The sequence below is a fragment of the Antechinus flavipes genome, chromosome 6 (assembly GCF_016432865.1).
Source record: "Antechinus flavipes isolate AdamAnt ecotype Samford, QLD, Australia chromosome 6, AdamAnt_v2, whole genome shotgun sequence".
Classification (NCBI taxonomy): Eukaryota; Metazoa; Chordata; class Mammalia; order Dasyuromorphia; family Dasyuridae; genus Antechinus; species Antechinus flavipes.
Window position 1 is genome coordinate 206,797,959 of NC_067403.1, and position 12,935 is coordinate 206,810,893.

The window sequence follows — 12,935 nt, forward strand, 5'->3', positions numbered from 1 at the left end:
TCTCTCCCTCTCTTCTTCTTCTTCTCTTCTTCTTCTTCTTCTTCTTCTTTTTCTTCTTCTTCTTCTTCTTCTTCTTCTTCTTCTTCTTCTTCCTTCTTTCTTCTTCTTCTTCTTCTTCTTCTTCTTCTTCTTCTTCTTCTTCTTCTTCTTTTTCTTCTTCTTCTCTTCTTCTTCTTCTTCTTCTTCTTCTTCTTCTTCTTCTTCTTCTTTTCTTCTTCTTCTTCTTCTTCTTCTTCTTCTTCTTCTTCTTCTTCTCCTCCTCTCTCTCTCTCTCTCACTGTATCTATCTCTGTATCTGTCTCTTTCCTTTCCTTCCTCTCTCCCTCATTCTGTGCTCTCTTTATCTCCTTCATTCTATACCTGGCCATAATGTTGATTAGCAGCATGGGTTGGTTTTCATGAATTAGTGTGGGAACATTTTTCTGTTGAGTTTGCCTTAGTTGCTCCCTGAAGCCAGGAGTTGGGGTGCTTTGTTGGGGGCCTGCTCTCAGTGATCAGGTACATTTTTGTTCTTTTATGTGTATTTGCATAACCTTTAATTTAAAAATTCTGAAAACACCTCCACATGATTATAATTACCTTAACCTAATTAGTATGGTTGCATTTAAAAATGTCTGCATTTTAAAACAAATATTAAAATAAAATTCTACAACGCAAATCACCCCCAGTTGCCCTGGGATTACTTTTCAGGCACCTCAGGGAATGTTGTTTGGAAAAACCTTTTCTCAATCACTCGGTATTTTCAAACTTTGAGATATACTTCCATCTTTCTCTAAAGAAAAGAAATATAGTGGAGACTTCTTGGTTAGGAGAGTGGAGAAGCACTTCTTTGATTCAGAAAGCAGGATCAAAAGTCCAGATATAATGAAGATTTTGTCTCCATCAAAGAATGAGTGAATGAATGAGAAAGAATTTATTAAATAGTTGTCTTGTGAAAAGCATTGTGCTAATCAGTGGAGACATAAATAGAAAAGTAAGCCATTCCTTGGTTTCAGGAAGCTCACGTTCTGATGAGGGAAAAAGCATATATAGGTTTCAGCAGCTAGTCAGATGGAATTACCCCTTGGTTCCTAGAGTGCAGCAGCAAAGGAGATGGTAATGTCTTTATGTCTTTAATCATATTTCTATTGAAAATCTTTTCTCATTCTGATGAAGAGCCATTTGTTGGCCAGGGTTTTAGTAATAGATTTTTTTTTCTGGACCTTCAGTAGCTGTGGCTGCTGAAAGAGGCAGGGCCTAAGCAAGAACATTGAATTAACAGTCAGAAGACTTAGATTCTAATTCCTATTTGTCTTTAATGCATTATATGACCTTGACTGGGCTACTCATCTGTTTCTCATCTGAAAATGGAACAGGTTGTACTAGGAAATCACTAAGGAACCTTTCATGTATTCTAAGAACTAGAGCATCTCTAGAAAAAAATTCAAGTCACAAGTTTAAAAGAGATTTTTAAAAATTATAAAATTTTTGAAGAAAGCAATCAATCATCAAATAAGGCAAAATGGAGCAAATCTCACCCTACAACTTTTAAAGAGGTGAAAACAAAGAATTAACAATAAAAAGCATCTGAGCAAATATCCATTTCATGCCTTTTAGGTCAAATAGTCACTCATTCTCTGGGGAGGATCTGAAGAAGGTTGTGGCTCAGGAACATAAGCTCAGGAAGAGAGCAGCAAGGAGAGGGATGAGTGCAGAAGATAGAAAGAGGAGAACAAAAGGGAGAAGATCGAGCTGAACAGAGTTAGCTAGAGAGCAAATATTGGTGAAATGAATAAGAATATTGAAACAAGAAAGAAAGAGACACACAACCAGGCACCAGTTAGCCCAGGTATGCAGGAATTAGGAGGGGCAGCTCTCAAGGCCTCCACATTTCCACTCCCCCAAATCCCCACCCCAACCTCCCCTAATTCTCTCTGATGTCATATTGTCTTGTCTATTATGATTAATAATTCCATACCAACCTCTGAAATAATAAATGCTTTGGTTCTTTATTGAAAAGCCTAGTTTATACACCCAATTAAGAACATATTTAATGAAATTTTTTAGTTAACTTTATTGAGAAGGGAAAAAAATTACTATCTCTTTTTAGATGATGGCCATCCCTCCTCCCAACTTTAGTCCATAATAATTTGTTACTGCCATACTTTCCTCTCTGTGCAGTATGAGTAATCAATCAGGCTGCTTAATTACCCCTGCCTCCATCTCCACCTCCTCACTGTTGAACTTGGGCCTCTCTCTGTCACGCCATGCTTCGTGGGCAGAAGGAGAGCCGGAATGGACACCAGCATTGTTTAAAGTGGCTGGCAAAACCAAGGGCATCCAACCTAAGAGACACCATAGAGGGAAACCCTGCAGGCCCAGGAGCTCAGGGTTAAAGAATATAAATCATGCAGACGCATTAATGTCCTCCTGCCAACAATCTGGGCTCTGTAACTTCCCTCTCTGCCTCCCCCCCCCAACCCCATTGCTCTGCTGAGCCCACCATGGTGAGATCAGACATGGGGCATGAATGACTCTTGCCCAGCCTGATGAGGGAGCAGGGTCGCAACACACCCCACCCCACTCCATTAGCCTTTGTGTGACGCTGGAACAAGAGGGTATGACCCACGGCTGGGAGTTTTGCCCGAAGGAGAAGCCTCAACCTTTCTGAATGTGGGCCTTCATTACTGTGTGGGTCTCCCCCTCTCTCCTTTTGCTTTCCTTTCCCTTGTTCTTCAGGCAGATTTCAGTCTTTTTTGTGAGGTATTATTTAAAACAAAAGGTAGTGATTATGCTATAATACGTTTAAAGGAAATCTTTATGATAAAAGTGGCAAGAATGAGTGAAGTGGGAATGAAGTTTGGAACTGGCATCTTAATGGTATAGTAGGAAAATTTGGTAGAACTTGGCAAGACTTGGAGTCAGCTTCTGGGTAAATCTTGACTCTTGTCTACCTGTGAGATCTTGAGCAGCTCTCCTCTCTGATTTAGTTTCCTCCTCTATTAAAAAATGGGACTGACTGTGATGCTATCTAAGGTCCCTTCCAGCTAGATTGGAACTGGCATCTTAGTGATATGGTAGGAGAATTTGGTAGAACTTGGCAAGACTTGGAGTCAGCTTCTGGGTAAATCTTGACTCTTGTTTACTTGTGAGATCTCAAGCATCTCTCCTCTCTGACTTAGTTTCTTTTCTATTAAAGAATGGGACTGACTATGATGCTACCTAAGGTCCCTTCCAGCTATCCATTTTATGCATCTGTGGGTATGTGTCTATATACTGGAGGGCAGCTGACAAAATGACTGTGTTTCTGCTTCGGCTCTCTCACAGTGTCATCAACGTGACCTCAGACTGGTCATATCACTCCTCCGGCTTTCACTTTTCTCCTCTGAAAAGGGATGAGGTTTTATGAGATGATCTTTCATGTTCTTTCCTGGTCAAAATCTATGACCCTAACATGATTGACAGCAGATGGGCCCCCAGGTTCCATCTTTCTCCAAGTCTCTGAACTTTCCTCCAGTTCTTCTCTTTCCAACAGAGTTCTACCTGTACTTTCTTCTCATGTCAGTTTTATTAGAGAATATATGAACAGAGGAAGAAGTGTATACCTGGCTCTCTCCCCTAGGAACCATATGGATTCTCTAGGAAGGGTAGGGATCACAAAATGGAGGGAAAAAAGTGAGCTCTCCAAACCAAAAGAAAGAAAGTTATTTAGAGTTGACTTGTCTTCCTCTGTCCCTGTATTGTTCCTTTGACACTGAGCTTCATCTTAGATTTCATGTTGGGAGAAAACCTTTTAAGAAAAGGTATTTATCCGGGGCAGCTAGGTGGTACAGTGGATAGAGAACCAGCCCTGAAGTCAGGAGGACCTGACTAAGGTCTAAGGCTAGACACAACACTTCCTAGTTGTGTGACCTTAGATAAATCACTTAACCCCAATTGTCTCAGGGAAAAAAAGATCTGTTCCATAGTTTGGAACATTTGGAAATGAGCTGGTCAACCTCACACTCTAGCTCCTCACCTTAGACAACTACCCTAACTTGGTAAAAAGAAAGAAGAGATTGTTTTGCTTTCTGGTGCTTTGCTACAGCCTAGAGTAAGGGTTTACAACCTTTTTTATGTCTTAAGAAACTGATGAATCCTATGGATGCCTTCTCAGAATAATGTTTTTAATAAAATAAAATGCACAGAATTACAAAGGAAAGACAGTTATCAAAACGCTAAAAAAAATCTTGGGCCCCAGGTTAAAAGCTGCTGTTCCTGAACATAGTTCAAATCCTCACGACTCCTCTTTTCTTAATCTACCAGTTTAGGTTGTCCATGCAAACATCTGTAAAATTTCATTATGTTGTTTTAGTTATGATATGGATTCACATATTCTGAAAGTTAAATAATTTCCTCTCCCATTTTCCATCAGGAAAAAACAAACAAGCAAACAAATTAACCAAAAATCACAACTACATAGAGTAAAGCATTAAAATGGTTGGAAGTTTGTACTCTCTGCCCTCCTGTTTGAGCTGCAGATGTAATGAGAGAAAAATAAAGCTGAGGTGCATTGCCAGAGGAGTAACAGCTAATATTTAGATACCCCCAACTTCCCAAAGAACTTCCCAAATGTGATCCCATTGGCACCTCAAAATAGACTTTGAAATTAGATCCCCTTTTTATACAGAAAGAAACTGAGGTTCAATGAAATTAATTTGGCCTGTGCATAGAGCCAAGGGAGTTAGATATAGGACTTGAAATCCTTGTCTTTTAGGACTTCCAAGTATAGTACTTTTCTGACAATAACATACCAAGTCACATAAAGGTAAAATGCTTTTAAGGATAGACTATTGTTAATAAAACCAAGTTTCTGTATGTGTACATGCTTATAAGGAATGCAAAAAATAATAGTCAACATTTTTAGAACATTTTAAGGTTGGCAAAGTGCTTTATAAATAGTATCTCATTTGATTCTTAATAGTAACGCTACAAAAATAAGTATAATTAAAACCACCAGGTTTACAGAAGGGGAAAGTGAAGCTAAGAAAAGTTAAGTGTCTTACACAGGACCATTCAAGTACTGTATAAGTGTCTGAGACAGGATTTGAACTCAGATCTTCCTGGATCTAAAGTCTAGCTCCTAACTCTTGTACCACCTTGTTTATAATGCCATTAAAACTTGTTCATGCCCACCATATAGCATCTCCATAGCCCTTTGGGTGATCCTCAGTGAGAGACTATAAAACTTTATTCCTATTTTAATTAAAGTAGAACAAAATACACACGACAACAACAAATCCACCAAAAACCCATTTGCCCAAGTGATTCAATGAGTCATGTGAAAGCCCAGAGAAGACCCCACATTTCTTGACCTTTTATTTTTACCAGAAGATCTTATTGATGGAAGAATGATATTGACCTATATCACAGTAGGATCATACAGAATAAATAATGTTGGGGAATTGCTTGAACCTTACGCAGGCAGGAACTGTAAATTATCTGCTTCTGCTGTACATGAAACATTATAATGCTACAACAAGAATACATTTAATTTTTATATTTATATTTTAATAATGTTAATATTATTTCATCATGATTGAACTACCAGGGGGCAGCTTGTGGTTCATCAGTTAGAGCACCAGCCCTGAAGTCAGAAGGACCTGAGTTCAAATCTGGCCTCAGACACTTCATACTTCCTAACTGTGTGATCCTGGGCAACTCACTTAACCCCAATTGTCTCAGCAAAAAAAAAAAAAAAATTGAACTATCAGCAACAACAGGATAATTAGGACCACTATAAATTCTGGTTCTTTAGCAGTTTTTACAAAGAGCAAATTGAGGGTGAGACACATAAAGTGACTTGCTTGTGGTCCCACAGAAAGTAGATGATGAGCTGGTATTTGTATCATGATCTTGATTTCCTAATCCAACTCTCTTTTCATTGAGCTACCCAGCCTCATTTTTATGCATATCCACCATGTGTTTAAAAAAAGAAAAAAACAACATCTATCCCATTGCATTGTTCCAAATGTGAAATGGGCAATCTGTGTTTACAAAGAGTATAATGAAAGCATAAATGTTTATGGGATTTTGCCTCAGCCTTGCTCTAACCTCTCCCATACTGCCGTTTGTCAAATGCTCAGCATTATTTGGGGGTATCATTTTTATGTATTGCAATGAGTAGCTGTTCTACAACCTTGGCGGCGTGCATTTAATGATGTTTTTTGAAAGCCAGACCTAATATTTAATCAAAACTTTACTTTCTTCTTAGCCATTGGTCTTTTAAAAAGACCAATTTTAATGGATCTACTCTTAGGTTCAGATGATATTAAAATGGAAAAAGAGACTCTGTGTCTGAAATGGTTCGGGGATTCTCTGCCTAAAATGGGAGAAACTGGCATTTTATATACTAGGGGGAAAAAAAAAGATGTAGATAGACTTAGCTCAGTTTTAATTTATAAGCAACTAGAAGAGGAAGAATCAGTGTTGCTCATTAGTTATCCTGAGACTGTCTAATTCATATAGAAATTCAAGGGTTTATAGTCAGTTCATAAATTTAGGTAATTGTTATCCAATAGCTAATAAGTCTACATTTTAATGAGTCGGCTTCCTTAGACTTTCCTTAATATGTGTGATTAGGCAGCCAATCTGGGACTCCATTAAGGTCCAGAGACCCAGATTCCAGGAATATGAAGTCCTGCTATACTCTGCCCTGACCAGGTCACATTAAGGGATATTCAATTTTTTTTGAGGACTAATCTTTATGAAAGACACTGGTCAGATGGAGAACTTCCAGAGATAGAAAATCAAGATGGAGAAGGGGGACAAAGACGACCATCTGGGATGTTTAGATCAGAGATGAAAAAATTGTCAGGGGATTGAGAGGGCCGTGATCAAGTATTTGAAGGACTGTTGTGTCAAAAAGATATTAGATTTACTCCATTTAGCCTTGGAGAGATGAATCAGAAGCAATGGAAAAAAGTTGCAGAAAGGGCAAATTGAAATTTGAAATAAAGAAAAATTTCCCAACAATTGGGAAATGGCTTGCCTTGAGAGATTTTTGCCTCTTCAGAGTTCTTCAAAGCAGAGTCTCTTAACTAGTGTATTTTAGTGAAGATTTTTTTCCAGTTTTAGGTTGGACTAGAGATCTAATTGTCAAGGTCTCTTCCAAATTCTGAGCTTCTATGATTTTGAGAAAAAAAAAACAAATTATGAGCCACTGAGTCATGAGAGTACATATTCTGTCCCTCCACCCTTCCTTCTATCCCCAAAGAAACAGTTCTGAGGAGCACAGCACAGAACCTACTTTAGAACCAATTTATTTTAGGATATGGACCCACACAAGGCAATTAGTTGACTTCAGAATGGGACCAGATTCCAAAGCTAAGGGTTGACCTAAAAAAAACCAACAGATTAATAACAAACTTGGTATTTGTAGACTTTTCTTTCAATGCTAGTATATTTGAATTATATTAAAAATGTGAAGTTCACTATTTAAAACTCTAATCATAATGTTTAATAAAATTAGAAAGCTTTTAATGATTCTTTCAGGTAAAATATGGCCTGAAGGCTATTCTTATTCCCTTCCATATCTTCAGATAACTGGGTTATTTTCTACCATTTAGGCTTGAGTTCTGTTGTATTGAAGGATTCTATTCTGAGCAAATTAGTATGAAGCTGTACCATAGAATGGTTGGATAGTGATTCTTGTCCCTTTGTCTAGCTGAAGAATGAACCGGATCGCCTAAGAACATTATGGACCAGGCTAATTGCCATGTGTTCTGCAGGATTGCTCATTTATAATGCCACTGCAATCCACCTATAAAATCAAGGCTGGGGAGGAAGCCTGGCATAATGAGCAGAGCACAGGACCTGGATTCCAAAGATTCCGAGGTCTGAGTCTCTGCTTTGACTTTACCATTTACTGCTGTGCAACTGGAGGCACAACCTTCTCTCTGGGCCTCATTCTCACCATCTGTGAAATGAGGGGGTTAGATTGGCATCACTAAGTGAACTTCAAGATTCCTTCCAACTCTAACATTATGAAATCTCTAATAGCACTGACATTTTATGAATCATTTCCTTTAAAGCACCATAATATAGCTTAAACTAAGTTTGTTTTCCTTGAATTACTTAAAAGGGGAAAAAATCACTTGATACCTTAAAGTCTGCTAACTAGATGTAGATGGCTTTATTGGAAACTGAAAACAAACAAACAAATTTTGTATCCTCTGCTATATAGAAGCAAGATGTCCAGAAGAGGGAAACTAGAACATTGAAGGTCATGGATTCTTGCCCTTTCAAGTTTGGCAAAAAGAACTAGGGATATTTAGCCCAGCAGAAAGAAAATGTACTGGGGAAGGGGACCATGAATACTGTCTTCAAATGTCTGAGGGGCAATTGTGAAAGAAAAGTTTCTCTTCACTTTAGGAATAATAAATGGAAGTTTCAGAAAGGCAAACTTAAGCTTCATGGAAAGAAAAAATTCTCAGCATTTAGAACTGTGGCTACCTTGAGCTACCTTGGCTTTTTGGAGATCTTTTAAACAAGACTACTTGTAGGGGATTACTCCTGAGCTTGAGACTGGACCAGATGAGCTTTGTTTCAATTCTGGATGGGATATTATAGTTTTCATTGAAAAGATGTTTTCTGGAAACTTAATAAAGAAGCAGATTTATGATAATTCTTACCGCATAGGGTCTTGACTTCCTCATCTATAAAATTAGGATGGGACCAACTGATCTTTATGATCCCTTCTATTTCTAAGTCTGGGGATCTGTGTTTTAGAATAGATGACAGAATTGTGATCCCATGGATTGACTATAGAATCCAATTTGTAAAGGGAGACAGAAAAATCAATAAGTTACCTTTCAAATGGAATAGTTTCCCTAGTTTTATTTCTTCTGCTGGGATCCTGATGAAACAAAACTTAGGAACTGAGTGAGTTAATTCCTTTCCTGGGCTGGCATAATATCACCTATTGCCTTCATGAAGCATCACAACCTGAGAGATATCATCCTCTTTGATATGCTAGGGCCATAGATTGAGTTGAATCCTTGTCTACTAGAACAAAATTTCTTTTTCACTGGATGGAATTGACATGAGGAAGAGTTTGACCAGGGGAAGAAAAACAAATGATCTTCACTGGAGAAATGCAGGTACCCTTCCAGTTTCAGAAGCCTTGCCTCCTGCTCTGGTCAGTTTTTGGAACAGACCACATATACCACAGGAACTAGAACAAAGAAGGGGCTAGCATTCTTTATTTTATACTCAGCCATCCTTAGATTTTTGACTCTGACCCTTACACATGTATTTGTCTAGCCCCTGAGTCATTGCACAGTATTCACAGTATTGTGAAACTTTCATTTCTTTGGAGACTTGTTATATTAGAAAAATTGTTCCAAAGAAAGCAACAATTATGACATAAGCACATCTGGCTCTTGCAAATTATTCCTTATTAAGCTTTCATTTAATTACATGTGCTGAAAGGTCTGCTTTTGATTACTGTAATTTTTTTTATTTGTCCATCTGAATGATAGTAATGTTGGAAATTACATACAAACCACCTGGTTTTTTTTCCCCCCTTTCCTTTCCCCACCCCCACAACTAATAAGGCAAAGTTTTAACTGATTTCCATGTGGTTGAAGAGGCAGGCTCTTCCTTATGTGGGATGGATGGAGCCTTTGCCACTGTTAATTCAAGGTGAGGATTTAGTTCTTAATCAAGACAGGACACATTTTAATGGATCTCCCAAGCAATCATCCAAGTACTCATTGCTGCCCTGAAGTTCATCTCTTTGCTACCCATCGTTTTGGGTGATGCTGCATGGATTTGACTCATGGAACACCATCATTTCAAAAGAATCATAATTGCATGTAACCCAAAGGGTAATGGGGAAAAAAAAAAAACATGAATGGTGGGTGTAGCCAGGTTGCAATGTATTACCAATGAAGACTTGCACATGGTGAAAAAATGCATCATCAACACACGTGATGATACAGAGAAAAGTGGACTGATCTTGTATCATACCAATAATAGCAGTCACAAGTAGTGTTTTAAGGTCTATGAAAAGATCTCCTCACAATAACACTGAGGCAGGTGGTATAACTATTATTATTTCCATTTTGTGGATGAGATTCAAAGAGGTTTAAAGACCTACCCACAGATACAAATATATAACCCAATTTTTCCATATTCACGGTATCCAGGAAACATTAAAAGAGGAAGGGTTGCATTATAATGTGTTGGCTATAAGGGTTTTGTGGAAAGATATGGGCAAGAATTATATGGGGTAACAGATTTTAGAATTAGAAGTGATTAAATTTGAATCTAGGTCCTTCATCTCTCAAATCCAATGGTCTTTCCACTATTCCATTCGGCCTCCTTCTCTGAGAAGGCAAGGTAGTAATCTACACTGGTTTGGGAGGAATGAATGGATGAAGACCCACTGAAATAGCAGATTCACTGAAATTATCTTAGAATCACAGGTAATAAATTATGTTAGTGATATTTAGCATTATGGGAATGGGAAATAATCCCTTTACAACTTTGACCGCAATAAACACAACTTTGTTGTAAAATTTGAAATTTATGAAGGATGGATGAGTGTTCAGATTCCAGTACCATATTAGTTTGAATTGACTGAATAAGAAACTCTTCTGGCCTCCTTAGGAAGCTTGTCAAAGAAAGGCCCAAGATCAAAAGTATTCCAGAAGAAGAGGTGATTGAGCAGAAAGGCAATGGGAAGGAGAGGGAACCACTCATTGCAGGACTGGGGATGAGGGGGAAGGAAGAAATAAAACTAATTCCATTGACTGATATATAGGCTGGCTTGATTATCAGATGAATGCTCCTTCACCAGAGGGGTATGCTGGAGGGTTGGTTCTTCAGTTTGGAAAAAAAGAATCACACCTCAGAGCCAGTATACCAAGTAACATAGGGTCCTTTCATATTGCTGAAGATACTATGAAGGTGGTAAATATGTTTTGAAAAGAAAACTGCATTTCCTTTTAGATCTCAAAAGAAATGAGAGGGAAAAGGGCCTGATCATGCGCTAGTTAGAAATCAGGCCCTTGAAAAATCTAGTAACTGCCTGTGGGTTTGGGGATCCTGGAAGAAGAGCGAATTCCCGGCAATTGATTCTTTCTCATTGTTACCAATGATCTCACCTGCAGAGTTGAGTCTGGCCCAAGCTGTACAGGGTAGAATTGAGTGACGCTCTCTCTGTACGTTGAAGTCTTGAGAAAGGTTCAGACAGGCTTCTCAGCAGGGGACTCGGGAAGCTTGCACAGCCAAGCATGCGAGGGAAGATGCCCTTTTCTCAACGTACCCAAGAAGAACAAGGTGATAAAACTCTCAGGGAAAAAAAAATCAGCATCTAAGAATCTGATATCCTGGTTAGTCTTTCTAAACTCCACTTCACCCCCATTGAAGAGAGAAATGTTTGCCTTCCTTGTTTTGCAGCAGCTCTATGCGGCCCAGCTGGCCAGCATGCAGGTGTCACCTGGCGCGAAGATGCCGTCTACTCCGCAGCCACCAACCACAGCAGGGGCGGTCTCACCTACTGGGATGAAAAATGAAAAGAGAGGGACCAGCCCTGTAACTCAAGTTAAGGTACCTGCCTTTGGTGGGGGCGGTGGGAAGGGGGAGGAAACGGCCCTGCAAGATGCCCAGGCGCTCGATCTGGGTTCTGGAGGGAACCGCGGGGAACGCAGACACGGCAGAGACGCATGCAGCCGCCATCCATTGTGGTCAATTTTATGAGTGTGTTCACAAACAGGTGTTTCCCTATCGAAAACAATAGTGCCGTATTGTGAGATCTTTACCCAGATCTCCATGCTCGGCTCTGCAAACTTGCTTCTCGGGAGCATCTTTCTCTTTCCCAGAATTTTGGCTTTTATTTTAGAATATTCATGAGTGCAAATGGCAGGGTTTTAGCGGGCCCACAAGACTTTGCTCCACGCTTCTCAGACATGTGCCTGTTTCCTGCTCGGGGATAAAACCAGAGCAGGAAGAGCCCAGGGCCAATCCACCCATGCTCAGGAAGGCAAAGACAAAAGAGTCCAGGTTGTCTTCCTCAAGCTGTGACTATTTCTGATCATAACCTAGTATAAATAGGGTCCTTGGGGAAGGAGGAGAAGTAGGTTGTGCCCTCAGCCATGCCTTCCCAGCCTCTGGAGAACTTCACAGAGACCTTGAGTATTCTGATGATCCCTAGTCTGTGACTGATCAGATTTCCTTCTGAGGAAGCCACCCAGGGGCTGGCAGCAGCATGGAAAAAGCACGGTATGCCCCTCCAATTTCATGGTGCAGCTGGTACCTATAGGTGGTACTGGTTCATTTTATTACAGTATTTGCCTCCTCTATGGGATTTCCAAAGCCAAACAGACCGACAGAAATGATTGTGCTTGGTAAAATATCCTCTTTTGTGGAGGGAATGTAAAGATCAAACATTTGCTTTTAATATTTGTCAAAAACACTTGGGTACTCGATATATTCTGCACTTATTCAACCTGGTCTTAGAAGATATTTGATAGGTCTCAAATAAGAATAGGCCTGATGCTAATAAGAGGAACAGACAGAATTCGATACCGGCAGTGATAGATTTGATGAAATGGTCTGACTTTGCAAAATTCCCAGTGAACTTTTGAGGTCACTTAGAGGCTCTAACAACACCTCCCCAGGAAAATAAAGGCTATCAAAGTGAAAATTGTGCAGAGAGAATCATGAGAAATTCATATATTTTGAAGAAATGAAATGTAATTAGAGAGAAAGCATGACATAAAGGATAAAGGGCTAGCCTCGGAATCAGGAAGACTTGTGTTCAAATCTTGTCTGACACATACTAATTGTTCATCATGGACAATGACTCAGTCTCCCTGACAACTCTCTAGGATTGTACTTTGCAGATGAGTTAAGATCTGCACCAGTGAAGAAACTTTTCATACCAGGACTTCCATTTGATGAAGAAAAAA

The 12,935-nt window shown here is 39.3% G+C and overlaps 1 protein-coding gene across 14 annotated transcripts in view; it reads left to right on the plus strand.

The window, feature by feature from the left end:
- Nucleotides 1-12,935, plus strand: part of SOX6 (SRY-box transcription factor 6) — a 538,119-nt gene that overhangs the window by 438,471 nt on the left and 86,713 nt on the right. For 12 of the 14 annotated variants that reach the window (XM_051967575.1, XM_051967573.1, XM_051967571.1 and 9 more), the window contains one exon: nt 11,425-11,574. In XM_051967575.1, the coding sequence (XP_051823535.1) occupies nt 11,425-11,574 (150 nt within the window). The remainder of the gene's footprint in view (nt 1-11,424; nt 11,575-12,935) is intronic. The other 2 variants (XM_051967581.1, XM_051967582.1) reach the window with 1 other exon arrangement.